The 18,205-nt window shown below is 35.0% G+C and overlaps 1 protein-coding gene across 5 annotated transcripts in view; it reads right to left on the reverse strand.

Annotated features, from left to right (window-relative positions):
- LOC114327122 (uncharacterized) overlaps window positions 1–18,205 on the reverse strand; it is a 160,089-nt gene that overhangs the window by 45,457 nt on the left and 96,427 nt on the right. For all 5 annotated transcript variants that reach the window (XM_050647808.1, XM_028275628.2, XM_028275625.2 and 2 more), the window contains exons 3-8: window positions 11,679–11,731; window positions 6,171–6,487; window positions 5,408–5,614; window positions 5,168–5,352; window positions 1,862–1,971; window positions 1,461–1,799 (exon numbers count right to left, since the gene is read on the reverse strand). In XM_050647808.1, the coding sequence (XP_050503765.1) occupies window positions 1,461–1,799; window positions 1,862–1,971; window positions 5,168–5,352; window positions 5,408–5,614; window positions 6,171–6,487; window positions 11,679–11,731 (1,211 nt within the window). The remainder of the gene's footprint in view (window positions 1–1,460; window positions 1,800–1,861; window positions 1,972–5,167; window positions 5,353–5,407; window positions 5,615–6,170; window positions 6,488–11,678; window positions 11,732–18,205) is intronic.

Below are 18,205 nucleotides of genomic sequence, written 5' to 3' on the forward strand. Positions count from 1 at the left end.
GAAAGCTACAAGAGAAAGAAATATACATGTCAGGTAGAAAAACAATCACGATGTAAAATGTTGCTAATGACAATGGCTGAGGACTTATTAGTATGGCAGCTGCCAAAGACCCGATTGTGGAAAGCACATGTTTTCATCATAAGAATTTATACATAAAGCAACCTAGTCACCAAATGGAGACACCACAAGCCAAACTGAATATGTTATATATAAAAGAAAGGGGCACTAGACAAATGAAATATGTTACATGCGCTTAATAATGAAGACATGAAGAAATAGTTTCGGTCTAACAAAAAAAACCCTAGAACAAACCTGAACAGTCGACCAGTCAAGCACGAAAATGTGGAACTGCAACGAGGATATAAAATTAGCAGGCCAAAGGGGTATCCCGAAGCCAAAAGAGAAACGACTGGTCCGACCAATAGTGCAAAAAAATAACGGATGTGAAGAACGAGACATTCAACACCATAAAACAACGAAGAACTAGGGCACCGATAGATAGGTACCTATAAAATTTAAGAAGAGGACAGAAAGGACGAAAAAAGAAACGATGATCAGAAAACGACATATTAGAACTGCTCGAAAGTCATATAAGACAAGGAGAAACAAGAAAATTCTATCAGAAAATGAACATTTTTGGAAAAGAATTCAAGTCTAGAATTAACAATTGTAATAATAAGGACGACAACTTGCTTATCAACAAAGAGGATGTTAAATTACGGTGGATAAGACACTGTTGAGAGTTGCTGGAAGAGGAACCTACTAACAACCTAATTCAGTTCAGAGAAACTGAAAACTGAAGTACCGAAATGAGGAATTTGTGGAACCACTCTCGGTAGAGGAAACCTTCAATCTGACTAAACCTCTTTTGAAACCTATTATAGTCTGTAATTATGTGCCCAGTTTGAAGCTGATTGTTCAAATTTCTGTTTAACACATTCTTGATCATCATCAAGAGCGTGCCCAGATATTTTGTTTAAAATATTTTTGCTAAAGTCAAAAAACTTTCAATTGATACGTATTGTCGGTTCTGACATATGGAACTGAAACATAAGCTTTTAACAACAACATAGTCCACCAAGTGGCTCAGAGAGCTATGGAACGGAGAATGCTCAAAATTAAGCTTAGCGACAGCAAATCCATTGAAGAGATAAGAAGGCGATCAAAAGTAACAGATGTAATCCAAAATGTTAGAATGGAACTGAGCAGCACATATTGGAAGAAATGAGGACAACCGTTGGATGAAGGAATTGTTGAATGTCGACCAAGATCAAATAAGAGAATTAGAGGCAGACCTCAAACCAGATGGACTGATGACATCAAGCTAATGTCTGGTCATGAAGGGCTGCGAAAAACAGCGAACAGGAATGAATAGACACACCTAACGGAGGCTTACATTCGACAATGGATGGAATAGACGTTAAAGATGTTGATAATGACTGAATAAATGGCAGTCTTACCTTAAAATCTATAAAAATCTCTTTTTTGGATTCATTAGAATCTTCAGATTCGTGCTCGTCAGATTTGGTTAAAGAAGAGGTTTCACTATCGGCGCCTGCGCCATTACGATCGGGTAAAGAAAAAGTCGGCGCCTTATCTACGATGAACGGAGATCTAGGAGGTTCGTCGGATTGGGTCCTTTGTAAAGGTTCGTGATCGGGAATCGTATCAAAAGGAATAACTTCTCCGTTCATCGGCGATATGCCGAATTTGCTGCCGGCTTCCGAGTAAGATTTGATCAGTTTCCGGCCGTTTGTGGCTATGCCGTTGGTTTGGGCGCCTTGGGATACCATTTTTACCTGTGAATATAAAAAATAAATACATTTTATAAGCTATAAATGGTATAATGGTGTTGAGCTACCTTTTGTATAGTTCTTGGACTTAGGTTTATGTGCGGAGGTAATGGTTTCCTTCCTAGTCCTACTTCGGTTTGAGTGGCCTGTGTTTTCATCGGCACTCTTTTGATTTTATCTTAAAAAGAAAGACAAAATATTATTAATAATAAGAATGTTTGCAGCTTAGTAGGAGTGTTAAGCTAACGTTGAACTTTTATGGTTCGGGTCACATAATAGCCAGACATTTTTAAAACGAAGCTATATAGATTCCAAAGTGGATCTATTTATTTTAATTGCATGAGATATTTTAGCTGAAAAACTGAGAAAATTTTCTATGTTCTGCGTGAAGGTAAATCGTAGATGAGGCAACGTAAGTTTGATGTTGAGCCTTCTTCTTCTTCTACAGCCAAAATTGAGCCTTGGCCTCCTTTATTTTTTGCCTCCACCCTTGCTTGTCTGTGGCTGCTCTTCTCCATACACGGTCTCCTAAAAGGGCTTCTGCGTCGCTGTTTACTGTTTCTTCCCAGCGCTTTCTTGGTTTTCCAACCGGTCTCTTTCCCTGTATTCTAGCATTCAGTGCTCTTTTTGGTAGCCTATCCTCTCCCATTCTTATCACATGTCCGGCCCATTGCAATATTTGTATTCTAATGAAGTCTGACAGGAGTGTTTCCTTATAAAGTTGATAAAGCTCGTTATTGTATCGACTTCTGAAGATTCCGTTTTCCCTCACAGGTCCTAGTATTCTCCTCAGTACTTTCTTTTCGAATGTGTCGAGTTTGCTTTTGGATGTTTCTTTCAGGACCCAGGCTTCACTGTCATAGCATGTTATTCTCGAATTAAGGTTTTATATATTCTCATCTTTGTATTTCGGTGGACACTTTTACACCGAAATATATGGGAGAGGGCAAAATGCGCTCTGTTTGCCTGCGTTATTCTCTTCTGTATTTCTCCATCTTTTGATCCGTCGTCATATATTTCTACTCCCAAGTATGTAAACTTTCCAAATGTTTCAATGTCATCTTCATGTATAATGTTTTGTGGGACTAGATTTCTTCTCGCCTGAGTCATTATTTTTGTTTTTCTGTGTTAATTTCCAGACCTAGCATTTTTTATATGGGAAATAAGCCACAATTAAAATGAAAAAAAATAATTTTATTAACGTTTCGACGCCCAAATCGGGTGCCGTTGTCAAAATACAAAATATTACTAAAATAAACTAAAGTGTTGTTGCTAAGCAAAATTATTTTTTTCATTTTAATTGTGGCTTATTTCCCATATAAATAATTAATCATAAAAATGCCACAAGGAAATAGCTTCAGAACAACTAGCATTTTTGTTTGTGTTTTTAACTCTGCTTATGTTTCCTGTGCTCATGTTGATGTTCTAATCATAATATTAATATCATCGGCACAAGCGGCCAGTTGAACCGTTTGGTTGGTCAGTAGGTTTCCTCGTCCAGTTTGCATTTGCCTAACCACATACTCCATTGCCAGGTTAAACAATGTTGGGGCCAGCTCATCTCCCTGCTTTAGTCCCTGCGAAATGTTAAAAAAGTCTGTCCGGTGGTTTTGTATTCGTACACATGCCTGAGTTTCATCCATTGTGGCTTTAATGAGTCTTATTAGCTTGTGTGATATTGCCAATTCAGCCAATATATAGTATAGCTTGTTCCTTTTGACTGAGTCGTATGCCTGTTTGAAGTCTACAAACACGTTGTGAACATCAATATCGTGTTCCCATGATTTGCTCAAGATCTGTTTGACTGTAAATATTTGATTCAGAGTCGATTTTCCCTCTTGGAAGCCCGTCTGATACTCTCCAATAATATTTTCTGCTAGTGGTTGGAGCCGCTGGTTTATGTTGAGTCTTATCAAATGCCTTTTCAAGGTCTAAACGACATAAGTAAATGTCCTAATTCATTGCATATCTGGACCAACACATTCATGTCGAACAAGGCTCTCTTTTACCCATACCATTTCTAAAGCCAAATTGTGTGTCACTAATTTTACATTCAAGGATTTAACAATTCTGGTGTGTATTATTTGCAAAAATATTTTAAGTATGTGACTCATTAAAGCTGTTGCTCTGTGATCTGATCAGGTTGTTTTACTTGACTTTTTGGGAATTGCTACAGATTGATTGAAGCCATTGTCTGGGGATTGTAGCAGTCTGACATAGGTATTAGTTTAAAGAGTTAAACAATTACGTCAATAACATCTTCATCAATGAGTTTTAATAATTTGATAGGCACATCATATGGTCCTGTAGCTTTGCCCTCTTTTATTTTTTGATGGCATAGACGACTTCTTCTCGTAATATTGGTGGCCGATATCCTCTGTCTTTTCTAATATAATAATAATATAATGACAGTTCTTCTCTTTCATCATTAAATAGTTGTTGGATGTAATTGGTCCAGTTACACAATCTCTCATTCACATCAATATAATAATATCCTCTTTATCATTTTTAAGAATATTCTTTCTAGTGCACTTTCTAGAACCTGGCATTTCTTTGATTTGTGTGCAAATTAAAGCTATCATACCCTTTATCCAGATTTTCTATTTCCTTGCATTTATCGGTGAGCCACCTTTCTTTCTGTTTCTGTTCAATTTCTTTGTTTTTATTCAGGTCTTTTGCTTTATGTTTTCTTCGTTCTTCCATGTGTTCAAGAATTTCTATTGTCATCCAAGGTTTTCTATTTTCTCCACGTGGTTTGAGGTTTTCTTTTCCAACTGACACAAGGGATTTTTTCCCATTTTTGGTCAATAGCAGTTACGATCTTCTTTGTCTTTCTTAAGTTCTCGTTTATTTTAAATTTCGTTATGGTATATCTGTCGTCTGGTTTGAGCGGCCATGATTTTTTGGAACTAGGGCCCTTGTAGTGATCATGTAGTGATCCTCTGCAGTTATAAGCTGAAAAAGTAGGAGTATGCTGAAGATTATCTGTGTGTCTGTGACGCCGTACTAACCAATGATCGTATGCTGGTGTGGAAACAGCTACAACAAACCTGTACCCAAGAAGATCTAAGGCAATCCAACGGAAGAACCCTGGATGCCGTAAACACTGGAATCTCACAATTGGACTGGAGCTGAATAATATGGTTTATGACTTATTGGCATAGACTTGCAACTTAGAAAATCTGACTAGAAAGAGTCTAAACGTATTCAATCATAACGTACAGAATGTTAACGTGCACGAGCTGTATGACACGTAGAGCCATTTTTCTGAAACTACATATCGTTGATGTCCATATCATTCAATTTAGACCAAAGGAAGTAGGTAATCAATAACCACTACCATGGAAAGATTTCGATATATTGCTGTTACTTACCACAAAAGACCTCCTGCTCAGGTTGTTTAGTAATGATAGGCGTCAACTCAGGTTTCCTAACATCCAGTAACCTCTCTTGGCTCGTAGCTATCTGATTCAAATGCCCAGTAGAATAACTAAGGGTAGATAGCGCGTTGTCAAAAGACGCCAGAGTATGAGATCTTGCAAAACTAACATGCTTTTTCCTAAAAGTAACAATCGAATAAATTACAAAACTTGCTTATTGGAAAATATCCTTACCCTGGCAGCATAACAGAAGAAGAATTAGTAACCCTATCATGGCAGTTTTCAATGATAGACCTAGGTTTTTCCATTCTGACTGACTCATCATCGGAAGGCATCCAAGTGTAGCGGCTTGGATCAATGATTGGTTTCCTTCTAAAGTATGACGATTTTAAATCTTCATCATAGCGGTAGATATCAGATACTACCGGACCCCATGGATATCTAAAACAATTTTATTAGTCTTTATTTTATTTATACAGGGTGGGTCAAAGAAAACAGTCCACCTCGATATTTGGCAGTATCTAGTTATTAGAGTTTAAGGAAATGCCGAAACAGGTCGATTTTTGTTTTTATATTTCAATTTTTTGGCATATATTTCATAGATACTAGTGACATCATCCATCTGAGCGTGATGACGTAACCTAAGATTTTTTTAATGAGAATAGGGGTCGTGTGATAGCTCATTTGAAAGGGTGTTCAATTCTCTATTCAGTAATATAAGCATTAATATCATTATTTCCACAGGGTGAGCAAAAAACGAATTTTTAAATTAAATTAATTGACGCAAAAAGAAGAATGTATGTAATATATTTAACTTGAAATACATTGTACTGCTATTAGAAAATAAAAAAAAAATGATTATTTCTCAAATACTGGAACAATTTCACAACTCACTGGAAAAGCGCAGCTAAGGACAGGCAGATATGAAAGGATTTAGGGAAGGCTTATGTCTAAAAAATGTGATAGAAATGGGCTGAAGAAGAAGAAGAATTATTACCTGCTTCTTCTCGGATATGGAGCATACTCCGAGGGATGCCTTCTATAAAGATCGTACAGATTCTCGTCCGAAGGTACTTTCTGTCTCACGCAAGCTGTAAGGAGAGATGTACGGTTTGAGCAAGAGCCTTGATGAGACGAAAGACATCCGAACAAGCTTTGTTTGGTTTCCAAGGCACCCAAACCGCGTTCGGTGATGCAGTATTGTTCCCTAATGTCTTCTCTGTTGTAGTGTGGTGTGCCCTTTCTGTCGCGGCTCATCCGGCTCATCATCTCGTCCTCAGACTCGTAGTTCAGCGCACTATGTTGAATATTGGCCTGAAAATAAAATAGAAATTTATGTATTTTATAAGCTATAAAATCTTCACTTATATATTTAAAAGATAGACAGTAAAGAAACACAAAATCGTAAAACACAGAAATAATGCATAAGCAGACAGAATAATCAGAATTTGATGTATCATGGGGCATAAAACTTCCACCCTCATATCTTTTAAGCCAAAACATGGATATGTTCATGGTCTTGCTTACGTACATCAAAACCTCAATTAACTTTTAATAAAATATAACCTCAACAACTTGGCGGGTATATATTTTTTCAACACAATTTCTTTTCTTCATTAATATTTTTTGAAAACGATTTCCGGAGTGGATATGGAAAGATCAAAATTGGTTAAGAAATAAGTAGACTTATGCTTTGATCTACTTTGTGTTCGTTCTTGCTACCATTATTTGTCTTAGGGATTAGCCGAACTACTTCTGAGGAGAGCTAGCCAGGGTAGAGATCTCCATGATTGTATTTGTGGTGGTGAAGAGGAGACACTTTAGCTAAGGTTGACCTCTTCACGATCCTAAATCAATCGTGGATTTCAAAATGGTTGGTCTAACGTGGTTAGAGCCTAACACAATGGCGCCCAACGTGGGGCGTCAATGTTGACAAAAAAGGCCTATTCTGTTTGCAACGAAATATTTAAAGATTCTAAGTCTCAAAAAGTAGGTAGGGATATCGATAAGAAAATTAAATATTGTATGTATATTTGTTGAAATTTTGAAATACCAGGGGCACCACCGAAAACTTAATGAATAGACAACACAGAAAATAAAAAGGAGAAATTGAGAGCCAATTATTTTGATTTTGAGAATAAAAACAAAACAATAAACAAAAATAAAGGGTTGTTGTATTAATAAATACAGGACCACATCACACAATATAGTCGAGGTCACCCAATTCATATAAACGAAGAACAGACCAAAAAAGCAATATCCTTATTAAAAAACGGCCGCGCCCCAGGGCTGGAAGGAATACCTGCAGAACTACTTGAAAATGGTACTGACAAATTAGCTAAAATAATAACAACATTAATGAACAGATTTCTAAATAGAGAACCGGTACCACAGACATGAAAAGAAAGATGGATAACATCTATACATAAGAAAGGTAGTAAACAAGATCCAAATAACTACAGAGGTATTACCGTAACTATGTGAAGAGTACCATCCATACGAAGCAGAGGAACAAAGCGGCTTTAGGGCAGGTAGATCCACAATAGACAACATTTTCTCTATAATTCAAGTCATAGAAAAAAGGCTGTCAAGAGCCCAAGAGTTGCATTTACTCATGGTAGATCTAACGAAGGCATATGACACGGTCCCCATTAATAGACTATGGGAAGTACTAGAAAAGACCATCATAAATGTATCTATTATATAGGCACTCAAAGCACTATATAGAAACTTGACATCCAAAATTAAAAGCTGAAATAAAATATCAAAAGGTTTCCTGGCCACTAAAGGTCTAAGGCAAGGATGCTGTATATCGCCAGTATTATTCAATATATTTAGACAATGGAAGAAGAAGTGCAATGGAATGGGACTACCGATAGAAGATGCGATACTCTATACGCTGCACTATGCAGATGACCAAATTGTAATTGCACAGGACAAGAAAGATCTTGAATATATGGCAAGGAAACTAATAGAGGAATATAGAAAATGGGGCCTGAAGGTGAATACGGGTAGGGTAGGACGGGAAGAAACGGAGAACCTGAACCTGAAACAGGAGAGTTACAAGCTGCAATGAATACATATATCTGCGAATAAAACTAACTAGTACAGGACGAAACGAAGAAAATATTAAGGAAAGGATAGTAAAGGGAAAGCAGGTGATAGGAGCCCTGAATTCGGTATTGTGGCAAAAAAATATAAGAACAGAAAATAAAAAACGAATTTACAACACAATATTAAAACCAGTGTTAACCTATGGAGCTGAAGTCTGGCAATTAACCAACAAGTACAAAGATAAATTACTAGCCACTGAGATGGATTTTTGGAGGTCAGCAAGAAGATCTAGACTAGAACACATAAGAAACGACGACGTTAGACAACAAATGGAAATAGAAAGAACAATCATAGATGACATCGAAAGACAATAGCTAGTTTGGTACGGACACGTAAGACGAATGGAGGAAAGGAGAATCCTCAAAAAAGTGTTAGAATGGACCTCCACAGAAAAACGAAAACGAGGAAGACCAGCAACTACATGGATAAAGGGCATCTCCAAGGCGATGTCTGAAAGAAATCTAAGAGAGGAAGACTTCCACAATAGAAAGGAGTGGCGATTAGGAACGGAAAGGCGTAGAACGCTTTAAAACCGATATAATATATATGTTATATTAATAAAAAGAACAGGAAGAGAGAATAAACGATAGAAAATTAGGGAAATATAAAATATAGAAGCTGTTACGATATATAGAACGTCACACAGAACCTTATTACAACTTGTTTAACAATCTTATATATGTGGTATCGAATATTCTAAAATATAAACACAACTTTTGATATTGTACCAAAATCCAGTAACAATTTTCCCTTCGATGTTTAATGCTACAGAACTGTTTAGTTTGTATGAGTTTGCCTGGAGCAGTTGCGCGAAATATATTAGTTTTATTTCAGGAAAGCTCGTTTCTTGTTGTTTTATGTGCTTTGCAGAAAGTTTGCTTATTAGATAAGTTAAATGAGGTCGCAGTTCTTTCGGTAGATAATGCGCGAGTTTCTACAACGCGGAAATTTTATACCACTTCGTAATTAAAGATTGTTTGTATGCATGTTGTTTATTTTATGCTCGTATGAAATTATGTAAGTTAAAATATACAGCGAGCTATGATAGGCAATGTCATTAGTTTCAGTTAAGTGTCCATTCGGTAGATTTCGTAATAAAATTTCATGGATCAGCAATAACAAATTTTTAAAAGCTTTTTTAACTAATGAAGTTTTTAAGAGTTTGACATTCTAATAAGCTCTTAATGTTTATATATTGAGAGGTATACGTGGTAGAAAAAATAAAACGGGGAAAACATGTGTATCTCAAGTTCATAAAAATAATTTAGGATTAAAAACAGCTTATGTTTCATTTTGGTTCAGAGATCCAAGCTGCCTATTTAAGCAGAATTATGAAAATATTTCTACGTACCGGACTCTATAGCGGTAGCGACATCTATTGGAGAGAAAGGAGAAGACCCAGATCTAAACAATAAATCTGAAAATTCTCGTGGAACCACTTTCTGGTAACATCCTTAATCTCTGCCTTTTACAATTTATAAGGCAAGGAGACTATTTAAGCCGAATTATTTTCTTGATGAAAGGAGATAAAACAATGAAAGATGGCTTCTATGAACGACTCAAAAGAATGCTGGAAAGAATAACCAAACGAGACGTGCAAATAATCTACGGAGACTTCAACGCGAAAATTGGCAAAGACATCCGAAAAGACGACAACACAGCGTAGTCTAGGCGCCAGAGGGGTCACCGTGTCCTTTTCAATTCTGATGGACAAACTCAACGGTTTTTTATAGATTATTTGCTGCTAATTACGAATTTCGAGGGTGGATTTCGATCCGAGTGGTCAACAAATTGTTATCAACAATTTAATTGTTTATAAGGCTCTGGCTCATAAACTAAAAGAGATAAAAAAATGTTTCAAATAAAATCTGTTCAAAAAAAAAAACGTTTACTAAACTTAAATCCAACAATTAGAACTCAAGATATTGTAAAATTAGTGCACAATGCAAATTTCAAATTGCAAAATAAGTATTTTTCGAAGCTTTATCGATCATAACTCGGCTTCTACGCATGAAATGAAGGTCTCATTTTAAAGCTTAATTAATAGGCAATTACTTTATCTTCATTTGTTTTAAAGTTATACCCGTTTGAAGTTATAATTTTCTTAAAAAAATTATACATTAATTTGTTTATAAGGGCTTCAACCAAATTTGAGCTATAAACATTTATACTTGAATTAACAATAATGATAGAAGAACTCAAAAGGAACAATTTGAGGTTATGAAAATGTTCGTAAGTTTATTTTTGGCCAAGATATCGATATTTTAATGGCGCGGTATGAGGCGCAAGATCGGCTCACAGTCAAGTAAGTGACGAAATTCGTAGCCAAAATATCGATATCTTGGCCAAAAATAAACTTACGAACATTTTCATAAGCTCAAATTGTTCCTTTTGAATTCTTCGATCATTATTGTTAATTAAAGTATAAATGTTTATAGCTCAAATTTGCTTGAAACCCTTATAAACAAATTAATGTACAATTTTTTAAAGAAAATTATAACTTCAAACGGGTATAACTTTAAAACAAATGAAGATAAAATAATTTAACAAGCTTTCTTTGGAAGCCTATTAATTAACACGTTGATGGTCAGAACGTATATGGACGTCTAATTTCAATTGATGTAATGTGACACAACGTCTATAGACGTTGCATTTTTCCTATTCTACTTTGCAAAATACATATAGTGTCACAACACTTGCTTATACATTTGAAGCACTGTCCGTCAACGTGTTAAACTTTAAAATGAGACCTTCTAAGGCTCATTTGCATGAGTAGAAGCCGAGTTACGATCGATAAAGCTTCGCAATATACTTATTTTGCAATTTGTAATTTGAATTGTGCACTAATTTTCCTATATCTTGAGTTCTAATTGTTGGATTTAAGTTTAGTAAACGTATTTTCTTCGTTTTTTATTCAGGAATGGCTTTTATTTGAAACATTTTTTATCTCTTTTAGTTTATGAGCCAGAGCCTTATAAACAATTAAATTGTTTATAACAGTTTTTTGACCACTCGGATTGAAATCCACCCTCGAAATTCGTAATTAGCAGCTAAAACTCAATAAGAAACCGTTGAGTTTGTCCATCAGAATTGAAAAGGACACGGTGACCTCTATTTGGCGCCTAGACTAGCGTGGACGCTGAAAAAGTCAATGAAGAGAAATCGTCAGAAGAATATTTGGCCCCTGTTACGTCACGAATACTGACTAGTACCGAATGGTAACAAACAACGAGGCCAAATAGATGTACACACAATATTTAATCCCATATAAACAATATTTAATTTAACAAAGTTACAACAATAAGGACAACTACGAATTCTTTGTTGTTTCTTTTTCTTTTTCCCAAAAGCCAAACGTAAACTTATACACCAAAGATTTAAAAATATTTACCTGTGTAGAGACATCCAGGTGATTGAGAACCACTCTAGTGCTTCCCGGTAATCCTGAAAAAAATATATATTGTTTTATTTTAATTTATTTAGGTACATATGTTACAGTGAAAGTTGACGTTTCAGGGAAGGTTAACCTTTCCTAGTCACGGTCGACTCTCGCTGGGCATCTTAGTGAAAGTTGAATTCTGAAATAACAAGATCAACTTTCACTAGTGAAGGTTGACCATTCTTAGTGAACGTCAACCTCCCCTACAGCAGTCTAGGGAAAGTTACACAGACGTACAAACAAGATCAACATCCACTAGTGAAGGTTGACAATTCCTATAGTGAATGACAACCTCCTCTACAACAGTCTAGGGAAAGTTAGAGAGAAATAAAAGACTAATCTTAAATCACGTATACTTTTATAACAAAAGTAAATTTAGAATTTGAAAGATGAACAAATAAGAACAAAATAAAACGTGAAACTATAGTCTACAATTTAAAGACTATAATAGAGACGAAAATACTATAGTCAACAATAATAAAATTATTTGTTGCAACATGATAATGCTTTATGGCATTTGGAATTGCATAAAACATTGTTTTTTATGCAGTAACACTTCTTTGTTTGGCACTTCTTGTTACAACTGCACTTAAAAAATCCTTGCCCACTTCCGGTTGACTGAGTAGTAGCAACTGTTCGTAAAGTAAGTGTCTTTTCCATTGGAATTTCATCTTCTTTTATAATGTTTACTGGACAAGTATTAAACTGGGATCTGCAAATAAAAAGATACTTGCAGGCTTAAATGTAAAATTACTAATTATTATACTATGCGGTATTAAATACGTTCAAACAAGTTAAACTTCATAAAAGTATTAAAAATGTAAACTAAATTGACGACAGGTCAAGGTCGTTCGCCCGCCGTGCACATCCGCCAGATGTTCAACATTCCCTAGGCTGATTCCGTGAAGGTTCACCTTCCCTAGTGAAAGCTGATATATATTTTCTACTATCAACATTCACTGGTCATTTCAGTGAAGGTCGACAATCACTAGCGACGGTACACCTTGACTAATATTCAGCTTTCACTGTAACACATACACTAAATAGTTGAAATAGTGGTGAACTGAGATCGAACAGTTCTCTAGAGGTCTACACGATTTCTACAAAATGCATTATCTTTAAATAAAGTATGAAAATAATGTGTAAATATATGAAAAGGAATATTCACACCTCCGTCTATTTCCGAGACGCGTTTCGCGATTTGGAGCTCATCAGTCGGTCTTTGCAAGACACATACGAAATCAGAGAATACCATTTCCGTATAACGGCTTTGTACTAGGATTTTACCACCTAGTAGTTTACGACTGGTTGAAAACGAAAGTCAAATATTTGGTCTGCAATTAAACATATCAAAGACAAAAATCATGATAGTGGATAGACTACATAATAATCATCCACTTCTTCTTCTTAAGGTGCCGAGACCGCTTGTCGATCGTTGGCTCTCATGTTGCGCAGCATATTAATAATCATTGTCTTATTTACAGCCGCACGAAATAGTTCAGTGCTAGTTTTCCCAAACCATTGGCGTAGGTTTTTAAGCCAAGAAGTTGTACGGCGGCCCACACTTCTTTTTCCCATTATTTTACCTTGCATGACAAGGTGAAGTATGTCATATTTTTCTGGGTGACGCATTATATGACCAAAGTATTCCAATTTGCGCCTTTTAACCGTGTTCACCACTTCGCAACTTTTATTCAAACGTTGCAAAACCCTTTCGTTTGTGACTCTTTCTACCCAACTGATCTTCAGAATACGGCGGTAGACCCACATTTCAAATGCTTCTAGGTTTTTTAAAAGCGATTCTGTCAGTGTCCATGCTTCAACCCCGTAAAGAAGTACTGGGAATATATAGCATCGGACCATTCTTATCCGAAGTTCCAAATTTAGATCATGACTGCACAGGATTTTCTTAAATTTCATAAAACTTGTTCTTGCTTTGTTGTGTGTGGATTAATCATCCACACATAACCACAATTGATCGGTTTGAGGTTGTGAGCTCATACTTATATCTGGGATCATTAATCACAAACACAGGGTCACTACAGGAAGAAATAAAACGTATATGTGATTAGCAAAAGGCGCCACAGCAAAAATGACCACAATATGGAAGGACTGTCAAATTTTAAGAGCGTTAAAGATGAGGTTGATTAACTTCTTAATATTCCCAATACTGACTTACGGATGTGAATCTTCGACCCTGAGAAATTCGGAAAGAAGATAGACGCCATTGAAATGTTCTGTTGGAGACGAATGCTACAAATTCCTTGGACCGACCATAGAACAAATAATTCGATTTTAAGAGAGCTAAAAGTTAGCCAACGGCTCTCCAGTAAAGTCCATATCCAACAATTAAAATACTTTGGACATGTTATGAGAGCCAACACAGAAAACATGGAAAGACTCATTACACAAGGAAAGGTGGAAGGCCGAAGATCACGAGGAAGATCCCCAACAAGATGGATCGATCAGATTACAGGAATATGCAAAAGACCTATGCATGAGTTAAAAGAAATGACCAGAGACAGAGATCTTTGGAGACGGACAATACACGACATCACGTCGACCACTATACTCCCTCCGGGGGATCAGGATTGAAGAGAGAGAGTTTACGAATTTAGTTACCAAATTACGAATTGTCCGTTACCAATTGTCCTGTTGCGAATTGTCGCGTTACGAGATGTCTGGTCACGGGTAAATATATTGAAATATTTTACCAACGCATGCCTTTAGCGACCTCTAACGAAGAAAGATGAAGTGAGTGTCGATAACGATTAAAGTAAACTGTAACCCAGGCTTAATCAAGCTATCTGGTGATGCTAGGAATCTACTCCACTAATGCATCAACAGTTTATCCATTTAAACCGGGCACGCCAGGTTTTCTCAACACGACTCTACCTTATCGGCAGAGTCTACTAGAAGTGTACGGTAAATTGAAGCTGTAATTACAAAACAAGGAATATGTATTGTTAAATAATTTTATGGGGAGAATTTAGAGAATTAATTTTATGTCAAAGACCACGAGATCATAAATCAAAGACCACGAGATCATAAATCAAAGACCACGAGATCATAATTTTCATCGCCCTGTATATAGCCAAAATTTGTAAATAATATGATTTAGCCGTAAGCAATGAACTAAATTACGGTCGGTTTTAGAAAGTTAATGTGCCGATTTGGAATAGACAATAGAATGTTTCTAAATGATTTCCTAGAAAGAAATCGACGGCAAACAATTTCATTTAGTTTTAGAATATAGGGTTTTTTCTAGGATATAAGAAAACATTTAATTTTAATATCTCCTGGAAATTTGACAAGACAGAAAATTTGTATACGACACTATTTGTTCTTAAGAAATGAAAGTAGGGATGTAATGTGTAGAGAGAATGCTTGTGATTGGCGAAAAGCTTGATGGAGGGAGAACAGAGTGGTTGAGTGTCAGATTGATGAAGGAAAAGATTTACTGTGTAATTAAGATCGGAAGGGAGCAGTCCAGTTCTAAAAATAGTAATTTGTGTAAAGTGGTGAATTTGGTGGCCGTGTAAGCAGATTCATGTTGAGACAAAATCGTGATCGAGTCGAGAAGTACAAACTCCTCGTGTCTGAAGAGATTCCAGTTTTCTGTCTGGAACGAGAAGCCTGTTTGTATCAATTTTGCACAAGATATCGAGCTGAAAGGAAAAATCTTGGAATTATAAAGATTGATATTGTTTGTATCGAGTCGGAAACTAAATAGAGGAGAGATTTCGAGCGAGTGCTGTTTTTTGTTTGTGAAACAGTTTGGAAGAAAAAGACCGTAGCAGCATCCGAGGAGCACGTGTGGGAGAACCGAGGACAACACAATCCATGAGAAGAAGTTAAAGAAGATAAAATAGGTTAGTCAGTTTATTTGTGAAAAGGAGAGATTTGTTGTATGTTACATACCATATTTGTTTTTGTCAATTTAACAGTTTTTACAGCATAATTTATTCATTCATAAATTCATAGAAGAGATAAATAATCTATTTAAAAGGGGAAAATTAAATTTTGTTTTTTTTTTAATAATAAGAACAGTCTACCGAATCATTTAAATGAAATTTTGTTAAAAGAAAAAGGAGATAGTAGAATTAAAGATTAATTTATTGGATAAGAAATTTTTTACAACAGAATAAAGTTTTATAGTCGATTCGCTAAACTCAGACACAACTGGCTAGTAATTTTAGTCGGTAATTTTTTTCTTTTTGGCCAATTTTTCCAAAATTGTCAAAATTACAAACGACTTAGTAATTAATAATTGTTTAGTAATTATTTTTTTTTGCCAATTTTACCAAATTGGCAAAATTATTTATTAAAATCACTAGTTAGTTGTATCTGAGTTTAGCGAACCGACTATAGTATACATTTGAATCTTATATTTATGGTATAGTATAGTAGTCGAGGAAATGAAGCTGGAAAAATGGCAAAACCTCGCAATTTTTTCGTCTAGCATCGATTTGTACAAAAATTTGGGATTAGGCTCATTTCACCCTCTAGTTCATTTTCTATATTGAGCCGTTGTACGCTTTTGGTTTTTTAAGGGTGAAAACCACCCCTAATTGTAAAAATTATAAAATAACATTTTAAACTTTAACATTGTCAACATTTGCTTCTTATTATTTAGATAATGATTGTTTTGTGCTTTAAGATATAATATCATATTTCAACCCCTTGTTGGAGCTATATATAAAAAGTTTACTTATCCTAAAAGAATAATTTCGGCTTGCATCAATTTACATAAAAATTTGGGGATAGGATCATCTTACACTGTACTTCATATTCTATATCATGCTCAAGGGCGTTGATTATTTTTAGGGGTGTAAACTACCCTTATTTTCAAAAATTATATAAAAACAATGTAAACTTTAATATAGGTAAAATTTGGTTTTGACTGCTTAAATAATGATCTGACGCTATTAGCAACAAGCAAAAAAGAACTACAAAAGTTAATGAAAAACATAATAACAGAAGCCAAAAAATTCGGACTTAAAATAAATGAAGAAAAGACAAAGTATATGATAATGGGAGAGATCCAAAAAGAAAAAGAGAATAACATCATAGTACAAATAGATGGAGAAAAAACATACTCGTTTAAAAGAGCCAAAGAAATTATTTACCTGGGAGCCAAAATAGATGAAAATGGTCATGAAGAAGGGGAGATAAAGGCAAGAATAGCTAAAGGAAATAAAAAATATGGAGCATTACGCACATTATTGAAATCCAAATACGTATCAAGAAAAACAAAAATAAGAATTTATAAGACTGTTATCAGACCTACAGTAACATACGCAAGCGAAACATGGGTGCTCAAAAAGTCAGAAACAGACCTGTTAGAAAGATGGGAGAGAAAAATGCAAAGAGCAATATATGGAGGTGTGAAAATAGAAGGTCAGTGGAGAAGAAGAACCAATAAAGAATTGGAAGAACTATATCAAGAGCCAACGATTACGACGACGATCAAAGCACAGAGAATACGATACTTGGGGCACATAGAGAGAATGGGAAGTAAACGAATGCCAAAAATGGTACTTTCACGAAGACCAATACAAAAGAGGAGGAAAGGCAGGCCAAGGAAAAGATGGAAGGACAGTGTATATGAAGACTTGAAGAAAAGTAACATTGAGAGATGGAAAGAACTAGCACTGGACAGAAGGAGATGGAGAGAGGTTGTGAAGGAGTGTATAAAAAGACTGAAGTGTATTTAAATAAAATTTATAAGTTATGTAAGATATATTAAGTTATTTACTATATTATTTATGTAATCAGAAATGTAAACATTTTAGCCCTAGGCCTACAAGGCCTGTTGCGCTTAATAAATAAATAAATAAATAATGTTTGTTTTATGCTTTAGGATATAATATCATATTTCAACCCTTAAAAACCACCCTTAATAATATTGCAATTTTTATAAGTAGACAATTTAATAGATCTATACAGAAAAAAAGTAGAATTAAAGAATTACAAAAACATTTATTTACACAAAAATAAGAATTTACAAGTATATAAAAATACACATATAAATAGTTTTTTAGTCAACTAGTATACGAACCGGCTTTGTGGTAATATATAGGTACATTGAACATGCTCTATAATGGGACTATTCAAATTTTTCGAAAAAAAAAATTAGTTTTATAAACATAGCTCCTTCATTTTTGGCGATAAAAAGTTTTTTCAATAACAGTTTTGTAGAATTTTTGAAGAGTAATAAGACTGTTTAAATTAAATTCCGTGAGATCCCTTAATTTTTAATTGAGGTGGGTTTAAAGGGCTCGAATAAGGGGATGTTTGCTCGTAAATAGATGTTTTAAACAGCTATATCTCGCTAACTGTTCACTGTAATGAAAATATATGCATAAGGAAATTTTAGCTATTAAAAAAGCTACAATTTAGTAGTCTATCATTTTTTTCGTATCTCCAGTATTTTCGGAGATATTTTGAAGAAAATGATAAAAAATGCAAAATTGCAA

The sequence above is a fragment of the Diabrotica virgifera genome, chromosome 3 (genome assembly GCF_917563875.1).
Source record: "Diabrotica virgifera virgifera chromosome 3, PGI_DIABVI_V3a".
Taxonomy (NCBI): Eukaryota; Metazoa; Arthropoda; class Insecta; order Coleoptera; family Chrysomelidae; genus Diabrotica; species Diabrotica virgifera.